Source organism: Callospermophilus lateralis (assembly GCF_048772815.1).
Source record: "Callospermophilus lateralis isolate mCalLat2 chromosome 8 unlocalized genomic scaffold, mCalLat2.hap1 SUPER_8_unloc_1, whole genome shotgun sequence".
In the NCBI taxonomy this organism is placed as follows: domain Eukaryota; kingdom Metazoa; phylum Chordata; class Mammalia; order Rodentia; family Sciuridae; genus Callospermophilus; species Callospermophilus lateralis.
The window spans coordinates 490,541-515,782 of NW_027510150.1; the positions used below are offsets into that span (position 1 = coordinate 490,541).

Sequence of the window (25,242 nt, forward strand, 5' to 3'; positions counted from 1 at the left end):
TCTCACCATATTTCTTGGAATATGCTTACTGTTTTGAATGGTGACTTGTGCTATCAAATACAAATAAAAAATAATATGAGTAACTCTTCCTCCATCCCACAGCCTACTAACCTGAAGTGAGCAGACAGGAAAAAGATCTGACACACAACAACCAAAAATGGTTGTCCTTTCCCACAGATACTTACACCAGAAACACGAGAAACAACAGTCCCTGAAATTGTAAAAATTGAAAGAACTTCAAGATTTGACTGCACATTTATTAGCCTAAGAGCACAAAACCATGACCCCTGTCCTTTGCTGAGAGGCACAACACTGAGCCTTGAGTACAACAAGAAGTCTTGAGCAGAGGTGACACTTAGGGTATTCCATCACTAGTCTACTTGGAGGAAAAGATAATCTAGAGGTGTTGGGAGTGTGGCTCAGTGGTAGCAAGATGGCCCACTGTGCACAAGGCCAAGGGCTTGATCCCCAACACCAAAGTGGGCAGGGGCAGGTAAATGTACCCTCATATAAAGAATGTACTTTATATGTATTTAGCCTACACATATTCAAATCAAATTACCTTTTACCTCTTTCAACACAAAATCTGAAAGTACCAACATTTTCTTGATTATCTCACAAAACTCTTGTCAGCTTTTCATAAGTCAATTCTATCTAATCATTAACAAAGGATAAAAGCTTTAGATCCACTATTCCTCTTCTTATTCACCTGGTCAGGATTTCTTAACCAACACAAGAGAGACAAGAAGCAGGCATGACAGCAGGTATTGCCAGAGAAGAGTTCCAATCCTGCACAGAGCCCCTGAGCTCAGCCCATGAACCCTTAGATCCTCACCATTTTTCTCTCAGGCACACCCCAATACTGTCTACCCAACCCTGTCACTTCCTTGTCTTCTGAAATATGTTAGGCACTACTGACAGTAAAGACCACAGATGCATACAAAATGTCAAGAAAACAGGTCAAACACCTGATTTTATATAGAGCTACAACCACACCAGGACTCTTATAACCACTTTCCCAGCCTTGGAGAGTCAGGAAAAGTTGCTTGCTTACACTAGGAGTAGTTATTTTGTCTATTAAAAAACAAAACAAAACAAAAAAAAAAAAAACAAGAAACAAGTGTTGCCAGGGCAAATCCAAATTCATTTCCCCTCATGATTATCTCACAAAACTGTCGTCAGCTTTTTATTAGTTTTTATTAGTCAATTCAATCTAATCATTAGAGGGAAGCGCAGTTCTCTAGCAATCAGACAAACATTAACAACCCTAAAGGCCACCATCTGTGAGCTCATATAGATAAAGTAGCGAGAGGTTCCAAACTCACTGCCACTTTAATAATTAAATGACACATTAATTGCACAGTCATAAAAACAACAAAACATGATGCAGTTCATAAATTCTCTTCAAAGTTTAAACTACCTGATAACTGATCCAATCATTTAAGACCTTGTTTAGCCTAAAGGAAAGAAAGCATGCAACTATATGTCTCTATAAAACTTGTACTCAAATGCTCACAGCAGTCTATTGGTAGTAAGCAAAGCCAATAAATAAAGTGATCTTTTAAAAAATTCATACACATACCTGATATTTGATAGTATTTCTTTCTCAACCGTTCTTCGTTGGAGCAGAGAGCCACTCTTCACTTGTACTCGATAGCAGATGTTATGAAAACTCAACACAGCTCCTTGGGTAATTGTCTCCTGGTCACCAGCGATCATCTCAGGGAGGTCATTGGTGTGTCTTTGTAGCATTGGGATAACAACCTGGTCATTACTGGAAGACATCTTCAGAGGTTTTGCCTTTCTGTGGAGGGAAAAGTAATAGTAAGTTGATATTCCATATAAATGAGATTGTAAACTCTAGATACCAATTCATTGAAAACAAGATTATTTTAAATTGTGCTGCAGTGAGTAAATTCTTTTCCAATGAACAGCCTGCATCACTATGATAAGAATAATCTTAGAACCTAAAATGGGAGACAGATGAAACTTTAAATGCTCGTACTCAAATTAGATGTCAGATAAATTCCAATACACAAAATAGTTGAGTATTAAAATTACCTACAACTCATAAAGGAGAAAAAAAGACAAGTGAGCCAGGTAATTGGCACATGCACACCTGTAAACCCAGTGAATCTGAAGGCTGAGGCAGGAGGATTGCAATCTCAGAGGTCAACCTGGGCAACTTAGCAAGACACTGTCTTAAAGGAAATATAAATGTACCTCAGTGGTACAGAACCCTTGGGTTCAATTCCCAGTACTTAAAAAAAGGTGAGGACTGCTTCTGACTTCAAAAAGCATATTATGATACAGCTTCAGTTCAGGGTCAGCCTACATGAGCATCATAATATCTCCTGTATTTTTTTTTAATGTTGGAAGTGTTCATAATGCTGTTACCAAAAAGGGCTTAGACAAGCAGACAGGGACAGGAGAAAGTTCTCTGAATTTAGAGTCCAGACTTCACATATCTGGTTATTATGTACCTTCAGTCAAGTAAGAAGGTAAACTTCAACATTGTTTATAATGCAACAGATTTCATTACTAGGAAAACATTTAAATTCTAGGAAGATATCAAATTAAGTATGAAAATGATTAAGTTAATTAAACCAATAGTTAAGCAGATCAAGACTTGAAAACAAAAACTGAAAAAAGAAATCAAAATTAAGAATTCAAGCCATAAGTGGTTGTGCATACCTACAGTCCTAGCTATATGATTAGGCTGAGGCAGGATCATCATGAATTCCAGGTAGCACTGGTAATACAGTGAGACTCTGTCTCTTATAAGAAAAATAAGGAACTGTGGGGGTATAGCATAGTGGTAGAGTGTATGCTTGAGACCATGGGTTTGACCCCAGTACAGGGGAAAAAAACATTAAGCATTCAATAGTTGAGTTTAGCTACAGTTTAAACAATGACAATGGAAGAGAATTAGTATAGTTTACTGAATTGAAGAGAATTGGTAAACTTTAGTTTTCTGAATTGAAGAGAATTACATAAAAGAGGATAAGGAATATAGGGCATGATGGGAAGGGTGTCTGACCTACATGTAACTAGAGATGTGAGAGAGGAGGGAAAAATGAAGCAGCATCAGTCATTAAAGAAATATTGGCCATAATTTGGAGGTTGATGCAGGCGGAATGCATGTAAAAGCAAGACCACAATTTTAAAGTTTAATATGTTGGAGGCAACAGCAACTTCAGAATCAATATGGAAGATCTTTGTCATTCCCATCCATTGACTTTCTCTCTCCTCTAATGATCTTGTCCTTCCCACTCTGCTTCACTATGCCTATTTTAATCCCCCTTGTCTAAACAATATCACATCAGTACCACTAAACAAACAACTGGTAACTCTGGTCCCCTTTGTTTTCCAGTATAGTTATATTGATTAAAATTCCTTTAGTGCTTTTTGACATTACTTTTTCTTCCAGTTTTTAGAGGCTAGTGGCTGGACCTAAGTTTCTGGGACTCCACCACATTGAACCTCTGGCCTAGGACTTCAGAAGCAACACTTAAAGCATGCAAAATTACAACTATGATAGTTACAACTACAACAAGCCATTTCAAGAAGTACACTTAGAACATGCACTGTTGCATGCATTATGGAAACACTGAGAGGGCTCTTCCATTGCCAATCCTCAGTCTCCTCTGCATCCTTGTGTGACACACAGAAAAGACACAGCCCTCAAAAGTAAATGTCAGGTAAAGCTTCTCTGAAGAGACACAATGTTATACCCTTTATTGTCACTAAACTGTGTGACAGACCATTCTGTTTTCATTATGGCCTCCTTGGTGTAACTATATTAAGTGCAGAGGGCCCTTGGGTCAGCCCATGTCCATTGTAATGTGCTCCCTCATGGCAGCTTTCTACTCTAGGTTGTATATGATTTTGTAAACATCATATTTATGCTCACTTCAAATGCTTCAAGGATGCTTAATGGCAATAAATTCAGAAACAGATTTTGCATGCTTGTGTAATTTAATACATCTTGTTTCAAAAAGAATGTGTTTCTGAAGAGAATTCCTGTATAATACCCAGGACCTGGAATAAATATGCCCAATATACATTTGTTACTATGAATCTCTATACATTTCTGAAAAAATAATCAGCAATTACATTTCCATTATTAGGTAAGAAAAGTTTTAAAACAAGGTACTAGTATAGATACACACACAAGCTGATACATTTACAACTTAATTTTTTGGTCATATATTTGAACATTTTTAGCATTATTTTTGTATGTATTGTAAAAGGCTGGTTAACTTTTAAAGTTAATTATTAAAACTTAACCACTCACAGAAAAATTACAACAGGAAATTCAATAATTCTTTAACAAACCACCCAAACTTGGAGTTAAACTTAATTTCCTGTGAATAAAAAAAAGACCCAATACATTAGTCAATGCCTTTAAAATATGTATGTGAACAAATTTCTCCTACACCTTTAGGAACTCCTATGCTCAGTAAATTTATGTCCATTCAATATCAATTCCATTTATCTTCACACACTTGGAGACAGGTAAGGATTTTACCTTAACCAACCTGCAAAACCCCACTATAATCAACTGCTCCACCACATCATTTTCTGAAAATCCATTCTGAATCATCAGTTTGTATTTCATAGTCATTTTCAAATGAATCTGCCAGATTTTGCACATATAATAAGGTCTTAAGACTCTCCACTTGAGCTAACGAATATCCAGTTGGCAAGTAAAAGAAGGATTAAAATCTTGGCATCTCTGGATCCATGTTACATCTGTTCCTTTACTCTCAGTCAGTCACCTTGGATTCTGGAAATGACAGACCTGACCAATAAACCCCTTGTGATGAGTGGAAACTACCCCTGCACACACCACACAAAACACACATACACATACAACTAGGAAATACCAGCTTTCTTATCTCCAACAGGTTCCCACCAGACCAATTGCTGCGGATGATCACTCATGCCATAGTTTGACAAAAGCTGCCTGACTATGGATACTTCTATCTAGTTCCCCTTGACTTAATAATCTAGAAGTTCATATCAATGCCCCCAAATACAGGGTCTGGAAACACTGGTCTACTTCCCAGTATACCTATACTGATTAAACTTCCTTTCCGCTTTTCACCATTACTCTTTCATTTGATTTTGAGACAAGGGACAGAACTGACTTGCTAACTGCCCCCCACCCCACCCCCATTTCATCAGGCCTCTGGACTAGGACTGAATTCTGGTTAACAAAAACTCCCATCATCTCATTTGAGCAGCATGGTTGCTATTTTTTAACAGATCACAATATAAACCAACTTTCCTGCCAAACAAATTTGCCCAAGTTGTGTGTGCTCAGAGGCAGGGCAGTTAACAGGTCTTGACTCAAACATTGAGAGGAGTCAGCTGGATCTTTCAAACAGATCCAAAGAAACAGCTTCCTCTTAATATGATGCCAATCATTTCTGCTGTGCTGTTGAATTCCTGAAGAGCTTTCCCCAAATACCCCTGGCTCCTTTCCAGGCTGCCTCCTTTCTGCAGTCTGGGACCACCATGAAAAATATGACCCCTTAAAATTAAGAGCATAGAAATTCTGAGTGGGGAAATGAGACTGGCCCACCTCCCCTTAAAAGAGGGTCAAATGCTCCTCAGCAACAGGTACAAGTGAATAAACACAGAGACCCTTTCTTTTTTTTCAAGGAACCAGCCTAACACTTCCTCAGAGCCATGTCGCCCTCTGGCTCCCCAGACAGCCTCCCTACTTATTCACTTGGGGTTTTACCCACAAGTCAAGTCCAGTGGGGGTTTGCGGGGCTCCCCATCCCCCAGCGTTCTGGGGACGTGGTCTGTGCAGATCCTGGACCACGCCCACAGCCACCGCAGAGACCTTCACAGGACCCAGAGGTCCCCAGTGAATCTGCTGACTTGGGGTCGGGCACTCACCACTGGAGGCGCCTGGCAAGGTGCGGGCGGCCCCGCTCAGTCCTGCGGGTGGCGAGGAAGTGGCGTGGACGCGGCTTCGCCATGCCGGATCCAGCTTCTGGGCTGGGGCACCGCCAGCAGCTGCCTCCCAAGAGCTGGCTCCCCAAGGCCCAGACAGTAAAACGAAAGAGGAAGGGGTGGTGCCGCTACCAGGAAGCAGTAAGTAAGCATCAGGGGGCCCAGGTTCTGGGAGAGTGTCCCAAGATAAGGAGAGGAAGCCCTGCTGGTTGAAATAAGCCCTCAGAGGGAGGGAGGAAGGGGTGCTGTCATGCAAGCTGCAGGGCTGACACTTGCTGTTGGCAACATGGAACACCTCCCTCTTCTTCACCAGTACTTCTCATTGACTGATGTACAGAACTTTTCCTGAAAGTTGGTGAGGAATACATCAAATTATTAGTTTAAACCTACTAATCCTTTGATTTATGTGTGGAACTTCAGTTTTACAGAATTCCTGCTAATATTTGTCCTATTTTCTTTATTTTTTCCTTTGAGGCAATGAGGATCGAACTCAGGGCTTTGAGAATCCTAGGCAAGCTGTCTAGCTCTGAGCAACATTTTCAGCCCTCTTTAAATTTTATTTTGAGATAGGAACTTGCTAAGTTGCCTACACTGGCCTAGAATTGCAATCCTACCTCAGCCTCCTGGCTAGTTGTGATCATTGGTAAGGGCCATGGTGGCCAGCTCAGTGTGTCCTTATTTTATGTCCACCATAGACTTGTTAGAATACATTCCAGCACAGAGCAAGCAAGGAATTTATGTTTTCTGTGCAAAGTGACAGCTTCATCAAGGCCTGATACCTGGGCCAAAGACATCTTGGTTCTACTATCTACATCTGGTATAGTGACATGTTATAGTGATTTCATCTCCTTATTGGCCCATGGGTAATCATGGGAAAAAAGTTGATTTCTAATGGCTTAAGTTTATATGTTATGCTTGTTTATCCTTTTGTTAATTAATTTTTAGAATTTATGGTTTTAAAATGCTTCTTGGTTATGTTATTTGTGGTTTGTTTTCTATTTTGGGGAGATATGCTTAATTTTTTTTTCTTTTTCTTTTATTCTTATTTTTGTTTGTTTGTTTTAAATTTAGAGCATCAGAAATTCAATGTCTTGAAGTTATGGGACCAGAAGTCCAAAATTAAGGTGAAGGTAGGGTTATGTTCCCTCTAAAACTGTAGGGACCCTTCCTTGCCTCCATGTCACTCCCAGTGATTGCTAGCAACTCTTGGTCTCTTTGGTATGGAGCTGTATCACTCAAATTCTCCTTCTTCATGTAGAACTCTTCCTGTCTCTGTCTTCACTGGGTGATCTCCCTGCCTCTGTCTTCAAGTGGACAACCTATTATAAGCACACCTGTCCAGCTAATTTTTAATTTTATGGATATACTGTTTTTCTCTTCATGGCTTAGCATAGTACCATGTTTTGTAAATATTCCAGAGATACCTAAAGAAGAAACTAAGTGATCTCTTTTGATAGTAGAGACTGAATAGCCCTTATTAGAAATACCTGAGACTAGAAGTGTTTCAGACTTTGGACTTTTTTAGATGTTGGTCTGTTTGCATACATATCCTGTGATATTCGGGGGATGTGACCCAAGTTCATATAATCTTTGCATGGATGTAATTTATACAATATCAATGTACAACATTTTAATAATTTCATGGATAAAACAAAATTATATTGCGTGGAAATTTCCACTTGTAGTATCATACCTGCCCCTCATAGACTTTCAGATTTTGGAACAATTTCAGATTTAGGGACCTGCATCTTCTATGAAGTTAGATGTGTATATAGTATGTCACATATTCATTTCAAACCCTTCATACGTATAGGTAATTTTTGTCTGCTTTCTCTGTCAAAGATTGAGATAAGTAGGGTTAAGTTTCCAACTACAATTTAATTTTCATATTGTTCTTCATATACAATCTGGTATTGTTTTATATATCTTAAAGCTCTGTTATTCCTATATAAAATTCATGATAATTAAATCATGTGTGAACCATTTATCCATATTAAATAATTTTTGTTAGATTCCATAGTCAACCTATTGAGTATAAGACTCCAGAGATATGAATTTATTTGTTTTTAATATTTGTATCACTATTTCCCCAACAATATTAAGAATAAAATAGTATCTATTAACTATTTTGAAATAATACACCATGTTTTAAAGGCAGCTTTTGGTATTTTATATGTTGGTAGTTTGATGCTCTGTGTCTTATGTTTTGTTCTGGCTTAGTTTTTGGAAAATAGAAAAATTAGGGGTTGGTACAGGATTGCAATAGCAGAAGAAAATATATGCACATGGATACATATGTGTCCTTTAGCTGATGTATTGTAATATTCACTTTTCCTTTCTGCTCCTCACTTCAGGTTCTCTGTTCCATGTGGCAGCTGTGTCCTTCACAATTCATTTCATTTAGTGAGAGTGAGTGTCACCTTCCAAGTCTTTTGAATATGATGATTTCTCCATTGGTAATGAAAGGAGAAGTGATAAAATTGTCACATCCCAGTTGCATTTTAAGGTGTTCAAATGCTTTCATATACATTTCTTTAGCTGGGCTTCACAAAACCCCTAGATAATATTATGCTCATTTTCTTGAAAATAGAAATCAAACCCAGGAGAGTTAATAGCTGTCCAAAAATCCCAAGACACCATGCCTCAGAATCATGAATCCCAGAGTCAGAGAGGATGGAGCAAAGATGAAACACTGACTCAAATTGTCTGACACTAAATCCAGGGATCATTTACATTCCAGTTACATAGAATTATGATGTAGCTGACTTCTGGAATGTGTAGAATTGTCACTCAAATACAGCTGAGACAGCCCAGGATTTAGGGAAGGTGTGAAACTAAGTTCATGTTTGCTCATTAAAAATGTTTCAATAATCATTGAAAGCTGAAAGGCTTTGTTTCTCTGGCTGTCCAGCAGGGGGTGCTGTACAACCAAGGAGATCTGTTGCTTAGCTTTTACTGAACAAAACCAATATAAAGTTTCCAAGAATTTCAAAAGTGAAAGTCAATATTGGGTTTGGAACATAACAGGAAAATAAAGGAGACACATTTTTTAAATTAGTAGCTAAGATACCTATATTTACTTATTATGCATAACTATACCATTATTTAGAATTCAAATATTTTAAGTAATTTTTCAAAATTCCTAAAGATAAACTACAAACCCACAGGTGAGAAAATAGCAGAATGCTCTATATTAATCTATCCAAATCACCTTCTACTTTCATATTAGTTGAAAGCAATTAACTTGTTTAGGTGTTTAGGAAACTTCACTCCCTATACTTTCATGTCAGCTTTGTCCCATCGATTGGCTCAGAATCCACAGAAGGCCTCTGCAGACTGTATCATATCTGTGTCCATCTCTGTATTGGAACTGCTCAGACAGCTTGTTCTCTGGGGACATCATGAGCTCCTTTTCTGGAAGGATAAGTAGGCTCTTGTTAATCTTCATGTTCAATACCTGTTCCATGAATATGAATGTTAGAATTCTACACCCTTAACTAGAGTCCAATACAGTTCTAGGTATGGCAGGTCATGTAGCTCTAGAAGATGACTGTTCTTGTCCTACCAACTTTGATTTATAGAATAACAGGTGAGGGCATCTTACTAGGGTATCTGAAAATTATTCCTAATTGTCCTGATATATTACACAAGTGGCATATAAGATAGATAGATAGATAGATAGATAGATAGATAGATAGATATTTATTGCTATTAACAAATGTGTGTTTTGGATGTCTTGGTTACCAAGAAAAGGATCTATGTGACCTGACATAATAATTTCAGCAAAGCTTAGAAGGCGATTCTCCCTTCCGTGCCCTACCAGGGTCAACAATATCAGGAGGACTACCTTGAGACTCATCAAGAGCTTGTTTTACTATACTTATATATCATGTTTTCACCCTCCATGAATCAGTTGATGCACTATGCTTGATACTATATTTTGGCTATTTTGAATAGTGCTGCAATAAACATGGGAGTGCAGAGATCTTTTGAATATGCTGGTTTCATTTCCTTATACATTTTAGTGAGGTTGCTAGCACATATGGTATTTCCACTTTTAGTTTGTTAGAGAATCTCCAGATAAAGTATAGTTATATAAAGTTTGTATTGGAGAGGCAATTTTTTTTTGGTTTAAAATCCCTATTTCTCAAATGTATATTTGTGATTTTAAATTTATATTGACACATATGCATATTTGAAGGATTTCTCTGGGTTTTGTGTGTGTGTGTGCTCTTTGGTAAATATACCTCCAATGTCTAGTATATTAAGAAAGAATTATTATCCAAAGTACATGTATGAAGACACAAATTGGCGTGAATATATTTGTATACAACCAGAGATGTGAAAAATTGTGCTCTATATGTGTAATAAGAATTGTAATGCATTCCACTGTCGCATATAAATTTTTAAAATCAATAAAACAAAATAAAGAATGCTTGTTCCTTTTTAGATTGTGACAGTAGCACCAGGGCACTGAAGCAGGGAAGGATAATACAAATGGAGCAAGAGAGAAACACAGTGGACCAATTGGCATGAGAACACCTGTAGAACAGAAAGGCAGTCTGAGCTTAGCTGATTTAGAGGTGGCACAGTGAGCAGTATGTGAAATGTTGTCCATGTTTCTCAACTTGTGAGCAGAAAGCTGAAGCAGGGAGCAGTCTTGTGGGGCTCATGCTGGATCATGCTGTGGGAAACCTGGGAGATCATAGCAAATATTGTCTCAGTGTGCCAGCTAGCACATACTATGTGGCCCGAATGTGATTAAAACAGGGATGATTGCATACAGGGGAATTCAGGTCAGGGATTCAGAGGGGAGTGAAACTCTCTTTCCCTTTATGGCTGGTGCTTGTACAACCATCTGGAGAGTGTTGGGAACTGAACAGGTGAACATGACTACATTCAGGGAGACTTGGATATTTATGGGTGGTAAAATGTACAAGACCTGCCTTTCCTCTTTCAACCAAGGAATTGGTTAGCCTACAGTACGTGTTGAAATTTTGGGAAGCCCCTGAGGTTCAGATAACCAGCAGAAATCAACCTGTGCCCACCCCTAGAGATGTGTTGATCTAATCTTTATGGAGTAGAAAACAGCCAACAAAGTTCCACAGATCCTAGATGTCAGCCATTGGAACTTCCTATTTAGGTCTAACTCTGCAACAACCCTGCCCTACAATTGTAATCAATCTAATATGTCCAGACAGAACTCCAATAGAGAGTACTTCCCATTGTATCCTACCTCATGCTGGTAAACCATGAAGCTGACAGCCATTTCAGTCAATTTCTGTTCCCAACACTCCTGCCAGCCACTTGGTAAGCAACACAAAAGAAGTAAGGGTTTAATATCCGAAGCACTTGCCAACTCTAAGGGGTGTGTAGCCCAAGAAGAAATAGATCATATCAGAATCTCTGGGACACTATAAAGACAATTCTAATAGGAAAGTTTATAGCCATGTGTGTCCACATAAAATAATCATAAATGTCCCAAATAAACAACCTAATAATGCATCACAAGATATAGAAAACCAAACAAATTATAAAATGAGTAGAATTGATAAAATAATTAACATCAGAGTCAAAATTAATATAATAGAGAATAAAGAAGATACAAAGAATCAATGAAATGAATGGTTAGTTTTCTGAAAAGATAAACCAGACTAATAAACCCTTAATCAAACTAACCAAAAGAAAGACAAGACCCAAATTTATAAAATGAAAGAAAAGGGATGTCACTCAGACATCTTGGAAATCCAGAAGATTGTTAAGCAATATTTTGAAAATCTTTAAATCAATCAATTGGAAAATGTAGGAAAAAATAGGTATATTTGTAGTTATATGCCTCCCCCCCCCAAAAAAAAACTGCACTTAGAGGATATAAAAAATGCAGACAGAACGAAAGCAAGCAATGTGATTGAAACAGTAACATAAAGACTTCCAACACAGAGAAGGCCAGGATGACAGGAAATCTCTGAAAATTCTACCAGTATTTTAAGGAAGTTCTACTCCCAATACTCCTCAAACCATTACATGAAATAGAAGGGGTGCAACACTTCCAAATTCATTCTAGTATCACCCTGATTTATAAACCACAGGACATATCCAGGAAGGAAATCTACAAACCAATGTCCTTGGGGAAAACTGATGTAAAATCTAATCAAATAATATAAATTGCATTCAACAGCACATTAAGAAGATTTTACATCAAGACAAAGTTGGTTTCATTCCAGTGATTCAAAGATGGTTTAACTTATGCAAATCAATAAATTTAATTCATCACAAAAACTTAATTAAGCAGCTGGAGTTGTGCTTCAGTGGTAGAACGCTTGCCTGGATAATGTGAGGCTCTGGGTTTGATCCTCAGCACTGCATATAAATAAATAGATAGAAAAAAAAGCATTTATAAAGAAAAATAATTTAAAATATGTATATAATTAAGGACAAAATCACATAATCATCTCAATATGTGCTTTGGGTTTCCCATACACAAGTTTACGATGTTGAGCTAAGTTATTTCTATTCCTAGTTTCTTCATATTTCTTAACATAAATGCATAACCACATTTAGTTAAAGTCTGTTTCTACATTTATTGAGATGATCATATTACTTTTTTCCTTAATTCTATTTATTTGATAAATTGTATTTATTGATTTTCACATGTTGAACAATACTTGCATCCCTACGGTGAAACCCACTTGATTATGGTGTATTATCTTCTGAATATGTTTCTGAAAACAGTTTGCTAATATTGTATTAAAGGTTTTTGGTATCAATGTTCAATAGGGATATTAATCTGTACTTTCCTTGTAACATCTTTACCTATTTTTGGCATCAGGTGATATGGCTTCAAAGAGTGAATTTGAGGGTCTTCTTTATCTTTCTATTTTATGGAATCATTCAAGAAGAATTGACATGAGTTCTTTAAAAGACTGGTAGAATTCAGCTAAGAATTCATCTGGTCCTGGGCTTTTCTTTTACTACTTCAATAGTTTTGCTTGAGATTGGTCTGTTTAGGTTTTTTTACATCCTCCTAGTAGGATACAAAAATTCTGGTAGGTCCTATATGTCTAGGAATTTATCAATACCTTCTAGATTTCTCCAATTTAGTGGAGTATGTGTTTCCAAAATACTATTTAATAACCCTCTGAATTTCAGAGATATCTGTGGTAATATCTCAGTTTTCTTCTCTCATTTTATTAATTTGGATATTCTCTTTCCTTGTTTTGATTAATTTGGCTAATCAAAACAAGGAAACAGATAACCAGGTTGCCAACTACAGCAGCCTGGAACTGAAGCTGTTTGAAATAGTTCTTAGCTTCCCTTCTCTCCAGTATAAATCAGAATAGAATGTGAAGTACTGTCCACAGGAGTTGAGTCCAGACAGACTAGATTGATGTACACCTAGGGTGGAGCTGATGCAAATTTCTAAGTGGGAATTTCCAACAGTTAGGGTTAAGCTCTGATCAGACCTTTGAAATTTTGTCAGGTGCTATCTCCTAGGACCAAGCAGATTTCTATCTCTGCTGAGTGTCTCAATCTCAGAGGCCTCTTGAGAACTCCACTCACAGGATGAGATAACCAAATTTCTACAACTCTTACAGACTTCACCACCCATGAACATGGCCTTCCCAGGCTCAGTTCCTATTGTAATCATGCCTGCCTGTTTAGCTTCCCAACTCTCTTCAGCTGGTTACATAAACCAGCCAGATTCAGAGGGAAAATGAGCCACATTCCCCTCCATATCCCTAACCTGAGTCCCCTTGGAACAATCTTCTCTAGGCCTGTTTCAATCCCACTCTAATGGACACACCCTAGGCCACACTATAGGTCCTTGCCAGCACAATATTGCAATATTTGCTATGACCTGGGTTCCTGTGGCAGCATGCTGCAACATGACACCTTCAAGATGGCTGCCTGCCTCAGCTCTTCCAGTTGAGAAACACAGAGCACTTTTAAACACCAGCTCTGGGAGTTTGGCTAAGTTCAGACTGCTTTTGTGTTCCACAGGTTTTCTCATGCTGAATTTGTGTGCCTCACTTCTGTCTTTCTGTTTGTGTTTTCCCTCCACTCTGTGGGGAACTCGCGCTGCTGCCACCACTGCTTTGGCTCTAATGCATGCATTCTTGTCCTCCGTTACAAGAAACCAAATTTCAGGATTTTTATGATTCTCTGACTTTCCAGTATCAAATTTCAGTGAATTCCTTTTGTCACAGAGCTTTGTGAGGAGCAGAACTCCTGCTTCTTGAATCATAAGCTATGGAGCAACTAAAAAGTGCAACCCTCTTCTAATCCACCATCTTTGATCTCTCTCTCTGGCATGATTCCAGACTCATTCTTATATTAAAATTTCATTCCTTTTTATGGCTGAAAAATATGGCATTATATGTCTATATCACTGGGTTTTTCCAATCTTTTTTTTTCATGTCTTCCCTCTTTACAGTTCTTCAAATTCCAATTTTAACATGACCATGAGTCTGCCATGACTGTCTAGAGGTGGCAAAGATATGCCCAGTTAATATTCCACATCTTCTATGCTCAGGTTGCTGACTTCAGTGTTTATATAATTAAGAAGAAAATATTTAATGTGAGATCACGTCCTTTTCAAGGATGAGGAAATATTCATGGTTGCCACTTGGTCACTATGAAATGTTAAAAATTTTGTCACTCAAAATGGGACCCACAAACGCAAAGAAGTCAATCCATTATTGAATGTTGATGTCTATGCTACCTGCCCTCGCACATTAGGATATAATGAAACAGCTATAGAAAACCAGCACTATTCCATAGACCAAGGTCTTTTTAGCACCTAGTTTGGACTGGAGTCTCTGAAAAGACATCCCTGTATAGTTTCATTCCTGTTGAAAATTATTCTCATATACTTAGAACTTAAACTTATTTAATAAGAGAAAAGATGTTTCTAATATTTTAGACAAAACTTAGAACTTCTTTTATCTTTTTTTCTAAGTTCCCATACATGCAAAAAAACAAAATAGAACAAAAGAAAACTAGCCAGCATCAGATTTCTGTCCCCTGTATGAAGGAGTTAGTAGTTAGTAAAGGAGAGGACTCCTATGATAATTGATTGATAGGGCTTTTTGTGTATCTGGGCAGAATTATCTCTAGTTAATTACTGTTTGATAAAAGTCAGAAATTGAAATGATTTATGAAAACCTGACCCTGGAAATACAAATCCACTTTTATCTCACTTTGAGTGAATGAAAATATCAGATTTTTGAACATATGCAATTCTGGTAATTCTTTAAAAATTTTTGTTCTTCTTTTAAGAAATTTAAATTTTCAGATCCAGAGTAACCATTGTAAAAAATTGAGTTATCATGGTTTACCCAGATTGTACATGGATTCACAGAGCCACATCAATTAATAATAATTATTTTTCATATTAATCGAAGGGAAATAAGAGGTAGAATGAAAACATATTATCCTTCCAGAAGACTTCAATTGCTGATATAAGTAGCAAGACTTTTTCAATGATATTGACATTTTTATTATTTGTCAGCTCTCCACAACTGCCACAACTGCCTGAAATGTGAAATCATCTTTAAGAAATGTTACATTAACAGCTAGGTATTCTTCAGTATTGTATTCTGATGTTTTGCTTTGTTTTTATATCTTCTCTCAGTTCTGCATCATTTTGGTATATCAACTTGGCAGAGTTTAGGAAGTTCATAAAGTTTCAGAACCACTGTATTTTACTACCTTTGTACTTCATTCTTTAGTATGTACACTATTGTTTATAGTGTGGTGATATAGGCTCCATGTTTATAAATGAGAATCTTTTTTCTCATACTTTATTTCCCATCATGGCAAAGAGCAGACAAAATTAATTTTAGAAAATTCATGTTATTTTTCCATTGCAGACCTTAATCAAATATCATCTTTATGGTCTTTAATTTATTTGCATCATTTTGGTATATCAACTTGGCAGAGTTTAGGAACTTAATAAAGTTTCAGAACCACTGTATTTTACTACATTTGTACTTCATTCTTTAGTATGTACACTATTGTTTATAGTGTGGTGATATAGGCTCCATGTTTATAAATGAGCATCTTTTTTTCTCATACTTTACTTCCCATCATGGCAAAGAACAGACAAAATTGATTTTAGAAAATTCTGTTATTTTCCATTGCAGACCTTAATCAAATATCATCTTTATTGTATTTAATTTATCCATTTAAGTGTGTTTAATCAATGAAAAAAATTAGAGCAAGTACAAATTTATAATTACCCCAAATAGTACTGTATCTCAATTATAGAATATTCTCACATGCTTTTTTTTAACTTTAATGTCAGCACCTTCACAGTCACTCACTAGCATAAAACTTTGTTTATTTTCTCTGTACTGGGGATTGGACCCTTAGGCATTCTAGCTCCAAGCCACAACCCCTACCTTATTTATTTATTTATTTGACAGGATCTTGCTAAATTTCTCATGCTTTCCTCAAACTTTTGATCCTCCTTCCGTAGCTTCCTGAGTAACTGGGATTATATGCATATGCCAACAAGCCTATCTATAGCTAATTTTTAACCTTCTGAAATGTCTTCTCCCTTTTACATTTTAAAGAAACACTAGGGGAAGTTTAATTCTTTGTTACCCTGTTACATTGGTAGTATTAGGACTTGGGGACACCGGAATGTATCCTAAAGAGCCACAATCCAGGAACTGAGAGTCCTTCAGTGGATCCTTCAGTTGACCCTAGCCTTCTAGTTTTCAGTTTATCAGTCACCTACATAAGGAACATAACTGTGGTGACTGCTCAAATGAGGTCTTATTTGAATGTTGTGCCTTAATAGGCAGAACCTTCCAGGTTATTCAATCGTTTTATCAGATCAAATATCACAAAATGAAAATAAAACCTTGTTTTTTATATTAAAATAATTTTAAACTACTGCACAAGAAGAGATTGCTTTTCTTGAAGTCCTCACATAAAGATAGATGATAGATATATAATTGATAGATGAATAGATAAATGATAGATAATAGATAAGATATAGAAGCTACTCTCGATATAAAATCATTTTTTAGCCAATGAGAAGCAAACTGTAGGGTTGCTCATATTTCTGTGCTGACTGCCTGGTGTGCATTCAACCCATCCTCCATTTAAAAATAACCCACAGGGGTGTGAAATGCCTGAGATAGAAATGACTACCACCACACACAAAGGAAAAGACCTTCTAGTACAGAGACACTTATGTGACACTTGCATTATTGAATGGGAAGTAAGTAGGCAAGCTTCATCTTGCCACCATTTTGAAAGCCTGTCTCAGACCCTGTCTGCTATTAAAAGTCTGCTCAGATGACCCACCCTTTAATCATTTCAGTAGAGACATGTGTATGCATCAATTAAGAATTTGGAAGCCAATAGAGAATGTTAGATTCCTCTGTTGGGAAAGAGAAGTTGGACAACATTCCAACTGAAATTATCAGTCCTGAAAATGGAGCCTTTGGCCAGGAACTTGTATGTATTCTATGTTCTGTTCTCATATCTGCTCTAGAATATTAAGATTCTCCCTTAATTGATAAAGATTTATTAGTCCTTCAGAATAAGATAGCCCTAATGTTCAAATAGATACTCCACCATTATATTTCCATAAATAATATATATTGTGTATACTATATATTATAATATATAATGTATACTATACTTATATTATACAGTGTGAGATGTGGTAGATGCTGAGGATTCCATGGCAAATAAAGCAGATCGTAACCCCACTGTGATGATGATTCTATTAACTTGTGGAGAAATGTCACTAAATACACCACTCTATAGTTATAAGGCACAATTACATGTCATTGGGGTAATTATTGGTCAGTGCCTAGGAAGGCTTGTTGTTCATGATGGTGAAATAAAAAGAACTTCAAAGAATGTGATTATTTGGGTAAAGGGGACCGAAACTAGCCACTTCCCTTGTCTCCAATCTGTAGGTGGGAATCTTCATTATATAGTAAAGAAATGTACTCATAAAACATCTGAAGAAATCCATCTGTCACATAGTGGGAATGCAGTCTCTCATATTTATCACACAAATGATAGCTAATCTAGGAGAGATAGAAAGATTGTAGCAGAAAATGGAGCCCCATAAAATTCATCTAAAATTGGGAAGGACCCCTTCAATTCTCCTGTAAACAGATGTGGGTAGAATTAATACAAACAAGAGTGGAGGAAAAGAAAATAGATAAGCAACCTAATGCCACTCTGGTACAATTATGGAAGCAATTACCCTTATCTTCCAAGAAGGAAAAGAAAGAGGAGATAGTCATGAATAATAAATTAACTCCTGCTCCCAAAAGAGGCAAAGACAAATTCCTGCTATTAAGAGGTATAATAGGTACTGGGGATGTGGCTGAAGTGGTAGCACGCTTGCCTGACATGCACGGGGCGCTGGGTTCGATCCTCGGCACCACATAAAGATAAAGATGTTGTGTCCACAGAAAACTAAAAAATAAATATTAAAAAAATTCTCTTTCTCTCTTTAAAAAAATAAAAAAAATTAAAAAGAGGTATAATAAAAGCACCATGAACTTGCCTGATGAATTTTTGGCTGTTTGCTTAAAGGATGAGTAAGTTGGGGGTCAAGGTTCAGGCATCTGAATTGTGTATCTGGACTGGAGGCCATATATAAAATTAGCAGTACATTGGTCTTCAAAAACATTGAAATTAACAGTATTGGTGGATGTGGAAGCTGAATATACATTGATATATTGTATTCCTGACAAAATCTTGGGCAAGTTAACTGCTATTGATGGATGTGATGGGAAAAACAGTAAGGGTTCAAGCTGTCAACACTTATGCTTCAGTTTAGACACCTGCTGCCTATCCACTACCTGGTGTTCATAGCTCCCATTTTTTAATATGTAATTGATATCCTTATCTAATGGGGTAGATTTCCATAAAACATAGTAAGGGAGTTTCATTTTATTATCAAGAGATTAAATATGTGAGCTGTAAAGCCAATATTAAGGAGGCATGCTAAACACTCTCCCATTGATTTTCCTGAGCTTCTCTGTATAGTCACCACTAAACAGTGCCAGCTTCCAAATTGTTATCGAGAGATAAGGGACACCAAACATGAATTCCAAATTGTTATCGAGAGATAAGAGACACCAAACATGAATTGACTAAAATAAACTATGCTCAACCCACAGTCCTTTTAACTACACTATATGGCCAATAAGAAATCTGGACAGGACTTGGTGCATCTCAATTGATCTCTAGAAGGAAAACAAATCCTCTGATTAAAACAGAATGTATTATGCCAGTGTAATAAGTCAAAATGGCATCAATTTTGCAATTCCTAAAGGATTGTTATATGAATCATCTATAGGTTTTTTTCTTTTATGAACTGATTTTTTAATGATTCTAGGGATTTAACCCAGGTCCTTGAGCATCCTGTGTAAATACTCTACAACTAAGCTTCATTCCCAGCTCAACTTCTGGTTCTTGTACTAACTAAAGGATATATTAATATTATTGGGGCACAGATACACCCAAGATGTAATTAAGATGACTAATAGAATTTTATTACATAATATTAGCACTACAAAGACAAGGGCATTTCATTGAAATATTGGTATTAGCCACTTGTGCTGTATGCATTCAGAGGATGAAAAAAGGGAATATATGCCACTTTTCACTATGAACCAACAAATGCCATAATGATTGGGACTCAGTAAGTTACCCAGAAAATTAAAGGATTATGGTTAAGAGTTGTTATCAAAAATAAGCTATGTACCCTTTGAAAGTTACACTTAAAAGCTCTCAAGTGGTTTAGAAAACTAAAAAGTTTGGAGAAAATGCAATGTACATTAACCATTGGAGGCAGTAAGTGTTCCCAGAAAATCTAATGCCTATGAACTTCAACTCTAAAGAGATGTAGTGAATGAATTAATGCTATGAATATAAATTTTACTATTAATCCTAGTGAGTCTTGTAGTTAAATATAAGCATACTGCAGAACAGAATGTGCAACTGCAAATAAAGTTGTTATTTTTGTCTATTATCTGAGTCCAGACTTTTTTAGAAAAATATAATTCAGAAAGACATATGAAATAACATGTTCTAATGGCTCTTCTGTTCCTGAAGAAAACACATTTGTTTTCCACTAGATCAAAGTATACGATTATAAAGGTTTGAAAAGCAAATTTCCATGTCTCAATTTGAGTCCCAACTAAAAATATTTTTAGTAAAGCCATGGTAAATGACCTATTTTATCTTGAGAGTTTATTTGCATATGATCAAGCAAAAAAGTATACTATACAGTTTCTTGGTCAGTTACTCTGTTTTCTACCTCTAAGATTTCTAGTAAAATGCATCCTGTGCATTAACAAAAAAAAATTCTCTCCTGGATATTGAACCCTCATTTAGTCTAGGGAAGTGCTCTACAATTGAGTTCATCCTCAGCCTTTTTTTAAGACAGGTTTAAGATAGGTTTCCCAGCTGGCCCTGGAAATTGTAATCCTCTTGCTTGTCTTCCCAATAACTGTGATTACAGTTGTGCACCCCATGCCTGGCTAATGATTTTGATTTTTGTTAGATGTTGTGTCATGTGTTTCTCATATCAACCCCAATAAATATTTTAGCCATTTTATCTTATGCACTGCTATTATATTTTCCTCTCCATTTGTATACTGTTCCATTACTGTCATTTCTCCCAAAATGAGCCCTTCTGATAATTTTGGATATATAGAAAAATGTTTTGTTCATGTGTTATAATTAAAGAGGTTTTACTAGTATAAGTAAGTGAATTTATACTATAATATAGGATCTTGTCTTTCTTTATACATTACTAATGTAGTATTCATGTCTTAATTATTACAGTATATTTCTTCTGTATTATGTAAATCCAGTAAGTTGTTCTGATATTTGTGTAGTATTTACTAGTATGAAGCCACCATATTTTACTTATGCATTCCTATAGTGAATGTTTGGTTCTATTGCCATCATTTCAAAATCTTTGCATGGACATAATTCCCTTGTTAACTTTTCATGTGTTCCTCTCTGGATGTATGATAAGGGTTCGAGTGATAAGAGTGAAGTGAATAAATATTTTACCCAGGACTATCAGGCTGCCCACCAGAATGACTGCCCAGGATAATCTAATTATGTGCTCTAGGACTCCAGTTTAAGCCATAACCTCACCAGCACTGGTACCATATACTTCCTGATAGAATGAGTTGAGATTGAGCCCTTTTTTTCCCTGATTCCTGGTAAAATTAAATATATACTCTAGAATTGTTACATAATTGAGTTTCCCTTTCTGTATATTTCTGATTCAAACCTTTAAAATTTTATATTTTGACTTAATGGGAAACGAGTATGTTTTGTTCATTGCCTGTTTTTTCAGTTAGGTTGATTACAGTTTTCCACCCCATGCCTGGCTAAAAGATGTATTTGAATGAATTAATGCTATGAATATAAATTTTATTATTAATCCTAGTCAGTCTTGTAGTTAAATATAAGCATACTGCAAACTCTATTGGTTTAATGTAGATATTTGCAAAATAGATAGTGTTATATTTTGTATGAGAGGTGTCCCCCCGCCCCAACCAAGCTCACATTTGAGACAATGCAAGAAGTTTCAGAGGAGAAAGGATTGGGTTGTAAGAGTCTTAAGCCAATCGGTAATTTAATCCACTGATAGGGATAAACTGAGTGGTAACTAAAGTGGTAGGAGTGTGGCTGGAGGAGGTAGGAATTGGGGTTGGCTTTGGGTGTATATTTGTATCTTGTGAGTAGAGTCTTTTTCTCTGCCTCCTGGTCACTGTGATGTGAGCTGCCTTCCTTCACTATCCTTTCCCATCATGATGTTCAGGCTTAGGTTGAGCCTTGAGGAATGGAGCCAGCCTTCTATGAACTAAGAGCTCTGAAAGTGTGAGCCCACAAATAAACTTTTTCTCCTCCACAATTGTTCTGGTCAAATCCTTTAGTCATAGCAGCAAAAAAATTTGACTGAAACAGATAGTAAATACTTAGGCTTTGTTGGTGACAATGGTCTTTGTCATAACTACTTTGCCATGAAAGGGCAAAAACAGATAATACAAAAACATTTCTGCAAAGTTAATGCCTGTATTAGGACCTAAAGCCCAAGACATGGTCCCCACTCATGTTAGGGACGATCACTCAACTATTGCACACTATCATCTTGACACCCATTAGCTGACTCATCTGCTCTCCTACAATGTCCTAAACATACCAAGAGCCCAGCATCAGCTCCTGCTGCGGACAGCTCTAGCACCAGCAGTGCTGTCAGTACCTCAACCTTGTGACAGCCCCAGCTGTTGTAGGACCAGTTGAGAGCTCCATTCCTGCCACCTTGAAGATTTTCTTCTAACACCTACTAAGCAAGCACTGGAATAGTGAAAAACATTTCATAAATGAGTAATCCCACTTTTCCAATGTACATTTGCTATGGATGTTAATAAAATTCAAATCTAAATATATATAGGATGACTTCAAAGGCAGGAGAAGAAGAATATATTCTTCTTTAACATCTCTCTCCAAACTACTCACTTTTTCTCCCCTTTTTTCCTCCCTCCCCAACTTACCAAGTAGCCTTCCATAGCCACAGGCTTTTTATAATCTTGGTTGACTGTCTGAAAAAGTAACTGGAGTATAAATAGAAACAGAAATTCATTTATTTCCGTGGTTCCTTTTAGTTTAAACTAAATTATTGGTCCTATCCATTATAGATTAATTCTGACATCCAAGAACAAAAAAACATTTTATAAAGATTATAGTCATATCCTTAAATATCTAAAACTAACATTTTTCTTTCTACTTCATAGAAAAATAAATTCATAATTTAAAAATGCACCTTAATTAAAATATAGAGATGATAAATTTTATGTTATATGTTTCTTATCACAATGAAACACTATACAAAAAGTCAATCATAATGCAAAAGGGTGATAAACATAAGAATTTATTTGTAGATGCTATTAAATTCTTATTAACATGTATATGTTAGTAATTTTGACTGTTCTCTTTCTTCTGGCAGGTATATTTTGAGCACAAGGTATAGATATGCATTTCTCTGCATAATAAGGAAGTCTGTACTTAGTAAAACATAGTTATATAAAAAGCTGGAATTGTATTCAACACCCCAAAAATTCATTGGCCTTGATGTTCACATAGTAACAAGAATATGACATTATTGGTAGAATGAAGATGGTATGTGGAAATCAATGAGGTATATAGGGGAATCCTGTGTAGGCCCAGATATAACAGTCATTGAATCATAATTCCAAAGTTTTCTGAGCTGAAAGGACCTTGGAAATGACCAAATCCAGCCCTGGTGTGTTTCAGGGAGTTGGCTCTGCATGTATTGCTGTGGTGGGACAAGCAGGGTCAGGCATCTGTGTCTTAACAAGAGCTCCCAGGAGAATCTGATGCATATACCACTGACTCAACCAGGGAAGTAAAGTGACTTCTGAGTAGAGTGTCTCAGAAATGGCACAGGAGTTACATCCCCAAACCTTTGGTCTCTATTCTAACTATGACCCAAAGCCCCCAGCTGAGACTCCTGAGGTTTTACAATTTCACTAGAGAAGTATCACTAACTTCCAACATCATCAATAACCTCATCAAGATGTGTTTTTATATCATCATAGATTTTTGTCCCCTAGAAATAACACAGGTTATTACAACACATTTTAGATTTCATATTTTAATACAACATTAATATATATCTGTTATTTATTATAGAATGGCAGATCATGGACTCATCATCTATTAAAACTAGAGGTCTACTAACCTCCCATGCATTTTGAAGGTGAGAAAACTCATACTAGAGATATTATTAACTTTCTAAGTGTTTCAGTAATTTAATTCTCCTTTTCAGATCAATAAATTAGACTGGACTTCTTTAATGTTTGATGAGATGAGCTAATATAACAGGTCAGTTGTTTTGGCTTGGGTTCTTTCATGTGTAATTCAGTTTGTTGTGATTTTTGTGAATTTTTTCTATTAAAAATATTTTTTTCTGAACAACAGTATGCAGGCTACTGAGCAAAGGCAAAAATATCTGCATTGGTGAAATAAATTACGGTGTTCCTTTTTAATATTAGGGTAATTCATGGTAAATTAAAGGGGATTTTAAGAATCTTTTTTTTAAGAAGTAACAATTTTAGGTAGGTAATTGCGAGAAGAATAGTAGTTATACAAGCCAAAGCCAGGTGATTCTTCCACAAGCTCCATGGAGATGGATCAATGCCTTGGACTGTCAAGTATTCTTCACCAGTACATCTAAAATTCAACACAAAATTTCTGATTACATTTGTAGCATCTGTCAAGGTTTACTCAATATATTCACTATTTCTTTCTTGGAAGCCAATAAGTAACCAAATCGTATGAAATCATCACTTCACATATAATACCTATCATGGAGTGCTTAAAATATTTCTAAATACTGTGCTAAGCACCTTGTACCTAGTAAGTTAAGGAATTCCTAAAATAACCCAAGGGGGTATAGGTATTACGCACATTTCAAAGAGGAGGATTCATTAATAAGGATTAATGAATTTGGCCAAGTTTACAGTCACACAATGAACCAAGTTCTAGTCTCCTCAGATTCATTCCATTTCAAATTTATAATGCTACTCTTCTCAAAGGAAGTATTGATGAAGGAACTTTTCACCACTCCTAGTGGGTAAAAGCTCAGCTTTAACTGATAACACCTATAGACCTTACTGAGAGCATCAAAAGTTCCTTCTGGTTTGGCTCACCCACAGAATAGTTATCCAAAAAACACAGGCAAGAATTCTACAAGTACAAATAGAGGAAACAAATGCTTCTAGGCAGTCAGGGTCTGTCAGCTCTTGCACCATGATGGTAATAATCATCACAGACACTCCACTACAGAAAGACACACAGGAATCAGACTTAGGTAGCAGCTGGAACAGAGCAAGATGGAGCATTCCTGCCACAAGGTAGAAAAGTGGCTCTTATTAAAAACACCTTGTACAGTCACAATTATTGCCTGCTGCCATTCTTGTGCATCTCTTGGAATTCAGCCATTTCAAAAATATCCTTGACCTCTCTGTGCTATTAGAGGAGCTTCTTATTTTCTCTTATGTGAAGGAGTCTTCTGTGAGCATGAAGCCTGTGGTAGCTTCTCCTTATGTGGTCTAATGTTTCCTGTCCATTTCATCCTGACTAATAGCCTGGCACTAACTTTTGTCACAAAGACTATGCCCAGCTCAAAACAAAAAGAGTGGGAAAGGAAAACTCCTCTTAGTAGAGGCTTTATCAATCATT

The 25,242-nt window shown here is 36.5% G+C and overlaps 2 protein-coding genes and 1 pseudogene across 2 annotated transcripts in view; 1 reads left to right on the top strand and 2 right to left on the bottom strand.

Moving 5' to 3' along the window:
- Positions 1 to 6,063, bottom strand: part of LOC143405704 (broad substrate specificity ATP-binding cassette transporter ABCG2-like) — a 41,977-nt gene extending 35,914 nt beyond the window's left edge. The window contains exons 1-2 of the mRNA XM_076864055.2: positions 5,914 to 6,063; positions 1,583 to 1,804 (exon numbers count right to left, since the gene is read on the bottom strand). Coding sequence (XP_076720170.1) covers positions 1,583 to 1,785 — 203 coding nt within the window. The 5' untranslated portion in view covers positions 1,786 to 1,804; positions 5,914 to 6,063. The remainder of the gene's footprint in view (positions 1 to 1,582; positions 1,805 to 5,913) is intronic.
- The window catches only part of LOC143385791 (broad substrate specificity ATP-binding cassette transporter ABCG2-like), a 564,412-nt pseudogene that overhangs the window by 326,353 nt on the left and 212,817 nt on the right, over positions 1 to 25,242 (top strand).
- Positions 24,060 to 25,242, bottom strand: part of LOC143385786 (broad substrate specificity ATP-binding cassette transporter ABCG2-like) — a 29,315-nt gene continuing 28,132 nt past the window's right edge. Inside the window, exon 15 of the mRNA XM_076841324.2 lies at positions 24,060 to 24,231. Coding sequence (XP_076697439.2) covers positions 24,060 to 24,231 — 172 coding nt within the window. The remainder of the gene's footprint in view (positions 24,232 to 25,242) is intronic.